The sequence below is a fragment of the Solanum tuberosum genome, unplaced genomic scaffold (assembly GCF_000226075.1).
Source record: "Solanum tuberosum cultivar DM 1-3 516 R44 unplaced genomic scaffold, SolTub_3.0 scf00018, whole genome shotgun sequence".
Lineage (NCBI taxonomy): Eukaryota > Viridiplantae > Streptophyta > Magnoliopsida > Solanales > Solanaceae > Solanum > Solanum tuberosum.
The window spans coordinates 2104661-2117658 of NW_006238944.1; the positions used below are offsets into that span (position 1 = coordinate 2104661).

Below are 12998 nucleotides of genomic sequence, written 5' to 3' on the forward strand. Positions count from 1 at the left end.
ACAGATCTGGGAAATCCTCCTGAAGAGTGGTATTTCCAAGCCATTTGTCTGTCCAAAATTTTAGGAGTACACCATTGCCCAATTCAAAGTAAGCGTTCTGATCAAATGTATCCCACAACATCCTAATACTCTTCCACAGTCCCACTCCGTAAGGAAGTGTAGTAATATTTGAGCACCATTGATTCAGCCTTCCATGCTTAGCTATGATGACCTCTTTCCAGAGCCCTGCGTCTTCCAAGTTGTATCTCCAAAGCCACTTCATCATCATACTTTTGTTGTGGGCTGCAAGGTTCTTAATGCCAAGACAGATAAACAAAGTCATTATTGGGACCGTGCTGGGGAAAAGGGAGAATGGATAGTAGGTTGAATAAGTATCATACCTGAATAGTGACGTATTTGGTGCGGCGTTGAGCGCAACTTCGTAGGCAGCAGTGGAGAACTTCGGGATTTGATTGAGGTTGGTGAGCAGAAACAGGGAGAAGCAGTGAGAACATGAAGTAGTTTAGAGAATCAGAATAGTCTGTGGTTCAATTCTTAAGATGGTGGCGTCCGTTGTAAACAGAGACAACGTTTTTGAAGAGCCGCAATAAGTTTAAAAGGAAGGAAGCGGGGAAGCGGCTGTTTAGGGACTGATGAGGTTGAAGCGACGTTTGATTGTGGCGTTTCTCTGGAGAATGGGAAGGGTAGTTGGTGAGAATATATAAATTTGACTAAAAAGGAATCCCTAGCTTGTGGTGGTGCCACTTCATCGGGTTGAGGGTTCTCTTTTATATAGATATAAGATTGTGAACAAAAAACGTCCTTTAACTATCCAAAATTTGCAATAAATATTCTGTTAACTTTTGTTAAAAAACTAACCGTTGAAATAAATACGTGTGCCAATGACTTCCTTCCAAATATCCATATTCGGTCTGATTCTAAGTTGCTTGGACTTGGGTGCGGGTGTTCGATACGGGTGCGGATCTAGAGGTCGGATCCTTCATGATCTAATTTTTAAGATTCGGGGATATGGATCCATGTATGGATACGGGTGCGGGGATTCACCTTAATATAATTAAAATATCTAAAAATAGAGTTATAAAACCTAAATTATGAGATATTATATGGAGAACTTGGGGAGAATCTTGGAAGGAGATTAAAAGAAAATGAGTGAATAGAAATTTCTATATAAAAGATATTTCATTTTCTTCAATTTCACCTTAGCTTTTGTATTGATTATAGAAATCATTTAAACTGTCCAAACTTTCTCCATCGATTTTGGTCAAAGTACCCAAAATCGGTTGACCAAATCGGACACAGATCCCACACTCACACCCACACCCACACCCGTGTCGACAAGGGTGCGGCACCAAAAGTGAAGAGTCCGAGCAACTTAGGTCTGATTGAATATAAATAGGAAAAGAAATGGTTAAAAATTACAAAAAAGAACCCGGCATACCAGTAGAAAAACCCAGCAAAACAGCACCAAACCAGCAAAAAACTGCAATGCAGTAGAAAAAATCAGCAGAAAAATTGACAAACCACTAGAAAAACAACACCAAATTAGCCAAAAAGCAGCCATACAACAACAAAAAAACTGGTAAACCAATCGTAAACAGCAAAAGGATCAACAACAAAATAATTTAAAACTGGTAAATCAGTAGAGTAAATAGCAAATAAAACAGTAATTTTTTTGGGCAAAACAGAAGAAAAACAGCAAAAAGAGACCTATACAATGAATTTAGACATAAATGAGGAAAATAATACTTAGAGAGAAAAAAAAGGAAGCTAAAACACATATGAGCTCTGCGATCCCGTCAGCGTATAACCATTAGTTGGTAATATCCCGATGGAGGGAAAACTTTAAACTTGAAACATAGGTATATGAGAAGAACAAAATTACAATAGAAATATGGAGATTTGGGGGGGAATGTGCTTGACACAGATATTTATTTCAGCTGTTAGTTTCTAACAAAAGTTAATAGAGGGATGTTTATTGCAAATTTTGGGATACTTAAAAGGATGTTTTTTGTTCACAATTGTAGCGTAAGGATTTACCCTAAGTTTGGGTTATACTTCAGGGATAATTTTAGCCAAAACTCCACCTTATATATGCATAGTATGGTGAAAATAATTATGTATAGTTCTTTTATACTATTAATTAATGTATTAAACTTAATTGTCAAATGTAGAAATAAAAGTAAAACAGGTTATCAGATTTTTCATGCAAGGTCTGTCCAACAAATGCACCACTGTTCAAATTTTCTCTTTATACATATGAAAGAGTAATTTTTTCTTAATGTTCTTTGCTTTTTACTCTATTCTTCAACTTGAAAAATAGTAGAATTATTAAATGGAAGAGGGCCAGTAACGGGGTTGTAGTAGTTTTGATAAAAAAGCATGTCATTTACAGAAAAGGCTAGAGAAGCTTGGAGGTTTAACAGATGAAAAAACTCTCAAGGAATTAAAGTAAAGATGTTTCTTGATCGAAAAAGTTGCGATCTTAATTATGTATTTAACTTAATAGAGGCTATAAAGTAAGCCATTTATTTATCAACTAAGTAATCACTACTATAGGACTTTTTGTTGAGAAAAGAACAAGATAGTTGGTTTTACTTTTGAATGTTGTGTGCATTAGTTAATTAGGATTGAGAACTATTTGAGAACCTGCTATCATTTGAAAATTTCACCTTGGAATAAGGTTAAACTGGTAACTCCATGTGGACCATTTAAAAAAAGATACTGTAATAAAATTTTTGAAAGAAGACAACAGGAGTGGTGTTTTATTATACTAGTAATTTTGACTATTTCTAGGTTTGATTTTGGGAAAAATGAAGAAAAGGCAGTCCACTGCACTGAGCTTTCTATTGTATGCAATATTTACCTTGCATTTCTTAAGCAACATGTTTCCACAGTTTAAACCCATGACCTCCTAGTCACATGACAACAATTTTACCAATTAAGTCAATACTTCCCTTAAATATTTTAAAAAAATGTTTTGCAGATGGAATTGTTGAGGGAAAAAATGGAAGGACTGTCAAAGGGTATGTTAGATAGAAAGGGGAAATAATATGAGACAATACTTTCAAGCACAACAAACAATTCAGTTGCCAGTTCAGCTGCAACTTCCTAGAGAATTGACCCTTTTACCTTTCTCTACAAGACAACAACCATCTCAGGTAAAGTCAGAACAGATAAAATGTTTTTATGCATATAATAATTGTACTTCTCTGTCTGTACCTCAATATTAATTCAAAAATGATGTACAACACTTACAATAGTGAACTTATTGTATTACTATTTCCGTTTCAATTTGTTTGTCTTGTTTTGACTTGATACTGAGTATAAGAAAATAAACAAGACTTTTGAATCTTGTGGTCTTAAATCAACGATATGTCAAATGTTCCAAAATTCCCTTTAATCATGTGGTCTTAAACATTCTATGCGAAAAATTGTAATTATAGTTTCCTAAAAAGGAAAAAGATATTCTTTTGAAGTGGACTAAAAGGGAAAGTAGAGGAAACAAATTGAAAAGGAGTGAGTATATCTTGTGGTGTATTGTAGTAAGATTTTGATACTACTAAGACCCTAGAGTTATTTCAAAATTTGTTTATAGAGTTTCCTAAAAAGGAAAAAGATATTCTTTTGAAGTGGACTAAAAGGGAAAGTAGAGGAAACAAATTGAAAAGGAGTGAGTATATCTTGTGGTGTATTGTAGTAAGATTTTGATGCTACTAAGACCCTAGAGTTATTTCAAAATTTGTTTATAGAGTTTCCTAAAAAGGAAAAAGATATTCTTTTGAAGTGGACTAAAAGGGAAAGTAGAGGAAACAAATTGAAAAGGAGTGAGTATATCTTGTGGTGTATTGTAGTAAGATTTTGATGCTACTAAGACCCTAGAGTTATTTCAAAATTTGTTTAAAGTGGTGGACAAGTAGCTATATTAACATAAGATAAAATTACCAAACAAACAAATCATCAAAATACTAGTAGTCACTCAATTGGTAGTAGTTATTATCTCAGAAAGTCACTTTCTTTATTGAGCAAAATTGAAATCAAGAAGACTGGTGAGTTTTCTGAGATAATAACTATTATTGAGTGATCATCTGAGAAATCAATCTTATATTTACCTGGAAATGTTATTTTGCTAATTGTAGTTGTTTGGAAATTTTATCTTATGCGGCAACTTGCTTGTAATGTCAGGGTCAGGTTGATATTTCTAATGACTTTCATTTTATGCTGAGTATTGGAATAGATGATGTGTTCTATCGTAGTTATTGACCTTAGTTTTATGGCTTTGTTGTAATAGACCTTTAGTTCGAAGATCATTTGTGAACTTAATCCTAAAAGAGAAAGCATTTTGCTAAACAGCTCAAGAATCATGCATTTGCAACATGGTGTACTTGTCTTCATCATATTATAGAGTTTTATTGCTAGTTTTGAACTGAAGAAACAGTTTTTGCACTCTTGTTTCATTTGAACAGGACGTGATGCCACTCGAGGAGAACAAATGCTCAGGGAATTGCAAGGCTATAGTGCGAAGGATAGTAGAACAAGAGCTGAAACTGAGCAATGGCCACAAATGCAGGAAATGCTGCAGCAAGTGAGAGGGGAGAAGGAAGAACTTCAGGCTTCTCGTAATTTCTGGGAAAACCCAGCCCTTGACTTTCCTCGTGAAATCCAATCTTTACAGTCCTCTTTAAGAATCTGGTTCTTGGTTTCCAATGATAAGTTTGATGAAATAAGTTTTGATTTGAAACAGTTCACTATATTATTTCTTCAAAAGTATCTCATTTACTTTTCACTTGATCCGAGGCTCTTTCGGAAACAATCTCTCTACCTCCACGAGGTACTGGTAAGGTTTGCATACACTCTATCCTCCCCAGACATCACTTTGTGGGATTGTGGGATTTCACTCGATATGTTATTTTTGTTATCTCATTTTCTTTGCTTTTATAGGTGGAAGAATGGAAAGGCAAATCACAAGCATTTGAAACCAAAGCAAAGGATATACAGTGTGAATTAACTGCAGCAAAAGACAAGCTGGAAAAATCAAGGACAGAGAAATCTACGGCACATGATCAGAGAGAGGTAACATCTACCCCGAATTCACCTTTGTTGTCATTAGCCAAGCAAATTGAGAAGGAAAAACGTGTGTTGGTTTGTCGGTTGAAAAAATGCCATTCAGAAGTTGCAAAAACAAAGAGGTGTTGAAGTGATTTCAACAAAAGATTTGCCACCTGTTTCTCTTGGGAAACAACTAAAGAAGGAAAAGTGCATGTTTATGCATTGTCTGAAGTAAAATCGCGGAGCCAATGACAGGAGTGGTAGATCAGAACTTTCTTCTGTTGGGATAAGAAAAGAACATTCTTGCAGCAAAAAATCAGGAGTACTAAAAAGGCCACCATTTAGAGATGTTGGGAATTCATCACCATTATTGGTGAGGCAAAATAGTAAAGCAGTTTACCCTTTGCACAGCCCTTAAAGCTAAGTAAGCCAAATGTCTCTTTGTCTTGGAAGTTTTGTGATGTTATTTGTCTTCTTCAAGTGATTATTTGCTTAGTATTGATTGGTGCAAGCCTTTTGTAGAGCAAACAGTTTTGGTAGTAATAAGAGTATTTGCATTGTTAATTTTGCTACATTATTCGAAACTCGGTGAACGAGTGTGCCCTCTCTATCCTTCTCCAATTAAAGTTTAGGCTCTTGTTTGTAGTAGGATTTGACTTGTCATGTGTGTTTGGCACACACATCTCATATTGCGCTCTTATAATTGAACCAAACCCTTGAGGGCATCCTTCCTTCAAGATCTCTAATGCAAGCTTAGTACAGCGAAACCATAAGAAGCATTTTGGTTATATAACATAAAGTATTCATCTGCCTTGAGATAGTTGCATCATCTAAGGAAAAGCAAAAGAACATAAATAATTGTTCAGGTACAAAATTTGAGCTCTCTTTTGCAACAAAAGGTGTGAAAAAAATGTGAAATTTCATTCAATACAAGAAATCAGGAAGGAATGTGCATATTGTGTTTTTATAATTTTGGTTTTTGGAGTATCCAAAGAAAAAAATATATAGGTGAAAATGGAACTGATAATTGAAAAGATGGATGAAGTTGAGGAACAAAACTCTCTATGTATGTATATATAAAGCATAAAAAATGTGGCATTCAAAGGGTGTATTTGGTATGAAGAAAAATATTTTTTAATTTTTCATGCTTGTATGTCCAAACAACCGTTGACAACATCCTTATAATATTTCACCTGAGAAGGAAAATTCTTTAGGTATGTTTGGAAAGTCATCTCATTGGATTTAGTGTAATTACTAGGAAAGTGCCTTGTAATTATACAATATAAAAATCTATTTATTCGGCATAATATAATTATAAATATACTGTTTGATTGTGTAATTACAACTCAAAGACTACTGTAGAAATGTATGTTATCCTTGTTTACATGTTTTAAGCTGCATATGATTAATCTCTAATATTGTCAATATTTGTAACACTTCTTTTGCTTAATCACATCTAATTTAGAATCTTGTACTACTGGCATACTTCTAAATATTTGTAAATTTTGCAATAATGCAAACTCTTTCATCATAATTAATTCAAGAAAACAAAAAAGAAGACATACTATTAGAAGAAGAGATGCAGGAAGACGAGTTATGAGAATGATCAACTCAATAACACTTACATTTCACACAATATCCATCTTATTTTCAAAGAAGGAATTACTCAACTAAAAGGACATTAAATAAATAACATTTCTAGTGGAAATTTAAACAAATTGAGAGTAGAATTTATTAAGCCTTGGAATCCATGACCATAATGGTGCTAAGGTTCATTGGGTGCATGTAATCAGTTGTTCCAGTCAAGATTTGTTCAACAATGATTCTGTTAGCCTTCTCCGTGGGGTGAAATGGATCCCAAAATGCATATTCATCTCTGTTTGAGCACAAGTTGGATAAAGGTGTGCACAACCCCATCCCATTGTATGGTCCTTGTCCACAACATGCCACCTTTGATGTCACAAATCCTGTCCCATATTCCATTTACCTTCAAAGTTAGTAAACCAACTATATATATATAATGTAACCTATGTTGTTCGGACTATCCAAAAAGGATGCCATACCGTATCGGATCCTTCAAAAAGTACACTACTTTTGAAGGAATCGACACACACCCGTTGACATTTTCGAAGGGTCCAAAGCAACATAGTATGTAACTAATGCATGTGTATTAACATGTTGTACCAAATACTTGCCCTATTTTCTAGGTTACTATCCCTCTTATCATGGACAATTGTATTTATCTTTTAGGTAAAGCCTGATCATAGTGTAAAGCTTCTAATATATACTACTAGTGTATAAAAGTTACACCCTATAATTTTTCATATATATAATACAACAAGATTAAAGAGAGTTGGTCAGATGGTAAACATCCTTCACCTCCCACCCTAAGATCGTGTGTTTGAATTATCAAAGGAGCAAAAAAGGTGAAAACTCTGATTAGGAGGTGGTAAAAATAATATAGTAAGATTTTCCTCCGGACCCTACCCTATGCTCTCATTAATTAAAGTAGTAGATATTAGAAAGGACTAAAAATGTGAGATATCATTTAAAGCCTAGGGAGAAGCCAACTTATATTGCTACAACCTATTTACTCTCATCTAGTTTTTCTTTTTTATATATATGCTAAGAATGACAAAAGTAAGTAGGTAATTAATAATTATGAGGGTTAAATTATGTACCAAAAGCTTGAGGATCAGTAATGAAGTCCAAATGCATTTGGTTTGTATTTGCTGCAACAAAAACATGGTTGCCTATTTCACTATTGAGACCATTAAGCATCTCAACTAGTTGTGGATTGAACAGTACTGCTGCTTGCTGCAAATCATCCGCGCAGCTGCCATCGCGGCTTCTTTGGGCTAATTCCGCGGGCACACAACCTAATGGCCCTGTTCCCGTCACAATAACTCTACGAGCTCCTAAGCTATAGAGTTTCTGCGTCATAAAATTAACCTATCAGTATATATAATTTAAATTCATTGGTCAATTATTAGAGATTCATGTTGCTTTATGATAGATCTTCAAATTCAATAATGAAAAATGTTGTCTTTATGATGTGCTACACAAAATGACTTGAACTATAATGACATGTACAACTAAGAGTTGTACAATAATTAATCACATGCATGATTTATTTCCCCTCTAAAGTAGGTCTGCATTGGTTCAATATAGAACATACTTCATCGGTTTACTTTTACTTGTCCACTATTTAAAAAAAGTAGATTGTCATTTTTAACGTATTCATAGCATTAATTACTTATTTCCCAAATTACTTTCTAAGACCTAATTAATATCAAACATTAATTAATATGAGTAATGTGGTAAAATAGTCCTGTCGTTATTGTTTTCTTAATGGACATGTCAAGTCCAAATATGACAAGTAAAAGTGATCCGACACATGATAAAAAATGATATATATATGTATAATTGTTACCTGAAGAACATTTTTGTACTCAGAGATGACATAGGAGACATAATCTGGAAGCATATATTGACGAGATCTAACAGAAAAAGGGACTAAATAATAGTTGTTGACAAAATCATTGCCACCAAGTGTAATTAGAACAAGACCCTCTTTCACCAATTGCTTTGCCTTTTCACTTCCTATCAAAGCTCCCACTCTTTTTTGGTATTCTGCAAAGTACTCTAGTTGTTGTCCAATCCTTATAATATTTACCTGGAAAAAAAAACTCTTCATATCATAAATCTATCTAGTGCACAAGAAAATCGAGAGTCAAATTTCTTAATTTTGATTATAAATTTAAAGAGCGAAGTACTGAAAGTATTGAACTTGACACAAATTATTAGTTTCATCCCCTAATTATTGATAGCCTTAAAAACACCCCTCTATTTTACTAAATAAACTTAGATACACACCTCCGATCTGCAACATGACATAAAAAGTGGTTTCAAACTCTCGTAGGAGCATGAGGCTCTTAATAAAAAGCCGAGAAAAGTTTGAAAACACCCCTAAACTTAATGAGAAATTAGGGGTGTATTTCACTCATGTTACAAGATTGGGGGTGTATTTAAGTTCAATTAGTCAAGTAAATGAGTGTTTTTAAGACTGTCAATAGTTTGGAGATGAAACTAATAATTCACGCCGAGTTTAAGTGTATTTTTAATATTTCTCTTAATCTTAATTTTAAATTTCTTCGGATAAAATTTATGTATTTAAAAGCTGAGTAATATTTATGTGATATTATACTTAGTACTTATTTAAGTCTCAAAATTTGAATGATGCCACAAAATCAATTACTATTGCAAATTGAATAATGGAAATTGAAAATAGAAATAAAGCTTACAAATTGAATTCCAGTGTCATTAAGTACACCAACCCCAGCAGAAGCAAAGTTGGCACCAACAAGAAGCTTTTCCCCTTGAAGTTCAGGACTCAAGTATGGCAATGTAGGCTCTATTCCAAGTTTTTCACCTAATAATTACGTTAACAAGGACAAAACAAATTTTAATAAATAATTATATATAACAAGGTATAAAACAAAAAGACAAAATGGATAATCATAGCAATATTGCACCGAGTAAAGCTTTTGCAAGTGAGAGTGAAATTTCTCCCAAAAATAAGTCTGGAATATCAATTTTTGAAACTTGAATTTTTTTTAAAGACAATTTTAAAATATGATAGATTTAAAAAATCTCTGTTCAAACGCTAGCTAATTCCACCTCTCCACTCCCCCTTTTCTTTTTGCAATTAGTATAAAAATTAGTCATGACTATTGAAATTTGAAGTTTCGATCCCACAATGGAATTATTGTTTCTAGATCCCAAAATTGTCCCATGAAGGACCACGTGTGCCTGATACAGAATAATGCTGCATGCATGCACACAGCAGCACCAAATGTGAAAATAATGAGGAAGGAAGAAAATATTTTGAAGGTTGAAACTAAAACAACATGTAATAGGAAAAGGGATCGACTTTACTACCATATAAAATAATAGATCTTGGACCTAACTCACTCTCCAAATAAGGTAAAAATTGTCGGAGTCCATATGAACAAACCAATTATATCCATCCCTTTTTCCAACGTGGAACTTGTTTTGTTAACTTAATGATGTATATTTTGGAATGGAATGCAAACCACAAATTAAAGTAGAGAGAGGGTCATATATATAATAAGTCTTTGTGCGTCCATATATGCCATCAAACTTATAATAATATCACTACTAAAAAAACCGGATTTAATAATAGACGTAGCTAAACCAACAAATTAGCGACATGTTCAGCAAAATAGTGACGAAAATGTGTATGAAAATAAAGAAGAGAGAAATAATATAATTAACTGATAATGTCAGGAATGTTAAGGCCATTAGAGAATCGTCCAGTAGGACGATGAGTTGGATAATCAATGCCATAAGGTGGTGAATCTGCACGAGCACTTGTAGCCAAATAGTTGTTATTTCCAGTATCAACTAATGAATCTCCAAACACAAAAAATGCTCTTTCAGCTGCACCCTCTACTACTCTTAATACCATAATCATCATCAAAATAATAATATTGGAAGCCATTGAACTAATTATGTGAAAGAATGAACTAGGTGGTGTTTGCTTTCCTTTCCTTTTTTTAATTAAAGAAACTAAATCAAGTGTGATAATTGGGAAATAAGAGTTGCCTTTATATATACAAAAAATATTGAGGAGGTAAATAATTTTAAAGTAATAAATGCCTTTGGATGTTTGGTGTTATAATATAAAAACCAAACTACTAACTAGTTAAGAAAAGGATCACAACAACTTTCAATTGGAATAATCAATGTAGACAGTTGTTTAGCTGGGGTGATTAAATGCATTTTCAATCATTTCACCTCAAAGAGTGTTTTATTTTCTTTTCCTTTTTTAACTAGTTCAACTTTTTATACTTACGTACGGTGTACAATATATATACAGTACTCACACGATCAAGTAAAATAATACTCCTTTCGTCCAATTTTATATGAGTTAGTTTAACTTGACATGGAGTTTAAAAAAGAAAGAAAGATTTTTGAAACTTGTATAAATTTTGAAGTTGACTAAAAAAGAAAGTAAGTTGTATAAATTGAGACAAAAAAAGTACATGTTATCGTTCATAAAATGTGAGATTATAATAATAACCTGCTGAACATAAAATGAATCTGCTATAACAAATTGAATATATTGATAATGTAAAATTTATATACATGCAATAATGGCTATATTTTAAGTTAAATCAATAATTTCCTGTTATTATGGATTGTGTGATATTTTCACTTTTCCCATATCTTGGTTAGTCAAAGGTAGGAAGTGGGTATGAGTATGACTATATATGTGAATTCATTACTAATTTGTTATTTAAAATTGACTAATTCTGCCGTTTGCGTTATGTTGTTGCTAACATGAACTTGAACTTACCTACCATTATAAAAGTTTTATGAATTCCTTCAAAAAAGTTGTTTTCTTTTTCCGGTTTTCACCCTGTGTTCGAAGTCCACATTAAAGCCCCGACTAAATTTAGATCGTGCACTGTAGAATTCATTTGGAGTGGCGCTCTCAATATGATTTTCTCCTTAGACATGACTCAAAGTCGAGACATCTGATTAAGACTGAAGCGTGCAGTCCCACCATTGCACTACAACCAACCAATGTTAGTTGTGGTTGTTAAAAAGGTTGAAAAGGCATCAAAATAGCTAGTATATATGCATCGACGTATAAAATTGTATCATCTGACTTAGCTTGTGAAATTTAACTTGACTAAGCTCAATTCACCATCGTATGTTAATTAATATAGAAAATCCTATATAGAAGTATATAAGTAATTTCTTTGTTGAAGGAAAAACGAAAAAAAATGAGATTTCTTGGCTATTTTGTGTTACTTGTAAAAATGGTCTTCGTATGTTAAAAATAATAATTGTCTTTTATTGATATGTTAAAAATGACAAACAAAAATGAAAATTATTAATAATAGACAAGTAAAAGTGAACGAAGAAAGTAATTAATTTTGAACCAATTTAAAAACAAAAATATATGGATAAACCAATTGTGTTTTTACTACCAATTGCATGTGAAAGGTTTTTGGAAAGTAAATTTATTTTTATTTTTTATATTTTATATTATTATATTAGAAGAAGACGAAGATGATGTAAGAAGCTAAGACAGTTAGAGTGTATTAAATTGTTGCTAATATAATTTGTGAGTAATTGGAAGTTAGTGACTATTTTCAAAGGTGCATTAAATTAATAGCTTCAAAAACAGCTAATAATTTTATTTTTATCTTCACCGAACACCGCTTTTCTTTTAATTCTCATGTTCTTTCCTCTACCATTAATCTTTTTCACTCTTCAACAACCACGAAGTTTAGTTCGGATTGAACGCTCCTAATGAAGACAATTTCATACTCAGGATCAAGGAAACTTGAATTCGAGATCTCTGATTAATGATGAAAGAGTACTACTTACTATTCTACCACAACCTTTTGTTGGTTAGAATTGTAATTGACTCAACTTATTGGTCCACAATATAACGTACTTTCTGTTGTCCATCTTGTATTCCTAAGATACTTAGAACAAAACTTTGAAGAACTTGGTAAGAAACAACAAAGTTTAAAGAGTATTTTCAAGCTAGAAAATAAAAACTAGTAGAGAAAATAGAATCAGAAAACAGATTAGAAACAATATAAAAAATATTTTTCTCAAAGAAATAAAATACGAGCCCACTGAATGCACAGTGTCTCCTTAAGGAAATTATTCCCCTCAAGTACCCGAGGTTAATGAAATATATCCTCCCAGGATAGAACGATCTTACTCACCGGTGTATCGGTACCTAAAATCACGGCGTCAGCGAACCACTCAACGGCAGTAAAGTACACTTAGAATACTAGATTTAGCAGTAGTAGAAGAAGTCTAGAAAAATTAGTTCCACTAAAATGAGAGAAAATCTCTCAATTTATAGAAAACAAAGGGTAGTGTAAAAAGGTTCTTATTGT

The 12998-nt window shown here is 32.9% G+C and overlaps 2 protein-coding genes across 6 annotated transcripts in view; one reads left to right on the top strand and one right to left on the bottom strand.

Moving 5' to 3' along the window:
• LOC102580016 (pentatricopeptide repeat-containing protein At5g38730) overlaps nucleotides 1–5618 on the top strand; it is a 21147-nt gene extending 15529 nt beyond the window's left edge. For 2 of the 5 annotated variants that reach the window (XM_006340415.2, XM_015303626.1), the window contains 2 exons: nucleotides 2984–3158; nucleotides 4464–5618. The gene's annotated coding sequence lies outside the window, so the exon portion shown is untranslated. The remainder of the gene's footprint in view (nucleotides 1–2983; nucleotides 3159–4463) is intronic. The other 3 variants (XM_015303627.1, XM_006340414.2, XM_015303632.1) reach the window with 3 other exon arrangements.
• Nucleotides 5619–6755: 1137 nt separating this feature from the next.
• LOC102580673 (GDSL esterase/lipase At5g33370-like) lies at nucleotides 6756–10629 on the bottom strand. The gene is made up of 5 exons (XM_006340416.2): nucleotides 10345–10629; nucleotides 9351–9478; nucleotides 8480–8722; nucleotides 7728–7980; nucleotides 6756–7013 (listed from the first exon to the last, which is right to left on the bottom strand). The coding sequence occupies exons 1-5, from the start codon at nucleotides 10568–10570 to the stop codon at nucleotides 6781–6783; spliced, it is 1083 nt and encodes a 360-aa protein (XP_006340478.1). The 5' UTR covers nucleotides 10571–10629; the 3' UTR covers nucleotides 6756–6780.
• Nucleotides 10630–12998: the final 2369 nt, after the last annotated feature.

Coding starts and splice junctions, on each gene's coding strand:
- LOC102580673 (XM_006340416.2), bottom strand. CDS start 10,570: ATGGCTTCCAATATTATTATTTTGATGATGATTATGGTATTAAGAGTA. Junction 9,479..10,344: donor TAACATTCCTGACATTATCA/GTTAATTATATT, acceptor CGTAATTATTAG/GTGAAAAACTTGGAATAGAG. Junction 7,014..7,727: donor TACTGATCCTCAAGCTTTTG/GTACATAATTTA, acceptor AATATGGGACAG/GATTTGTGACATCAAAGGTG.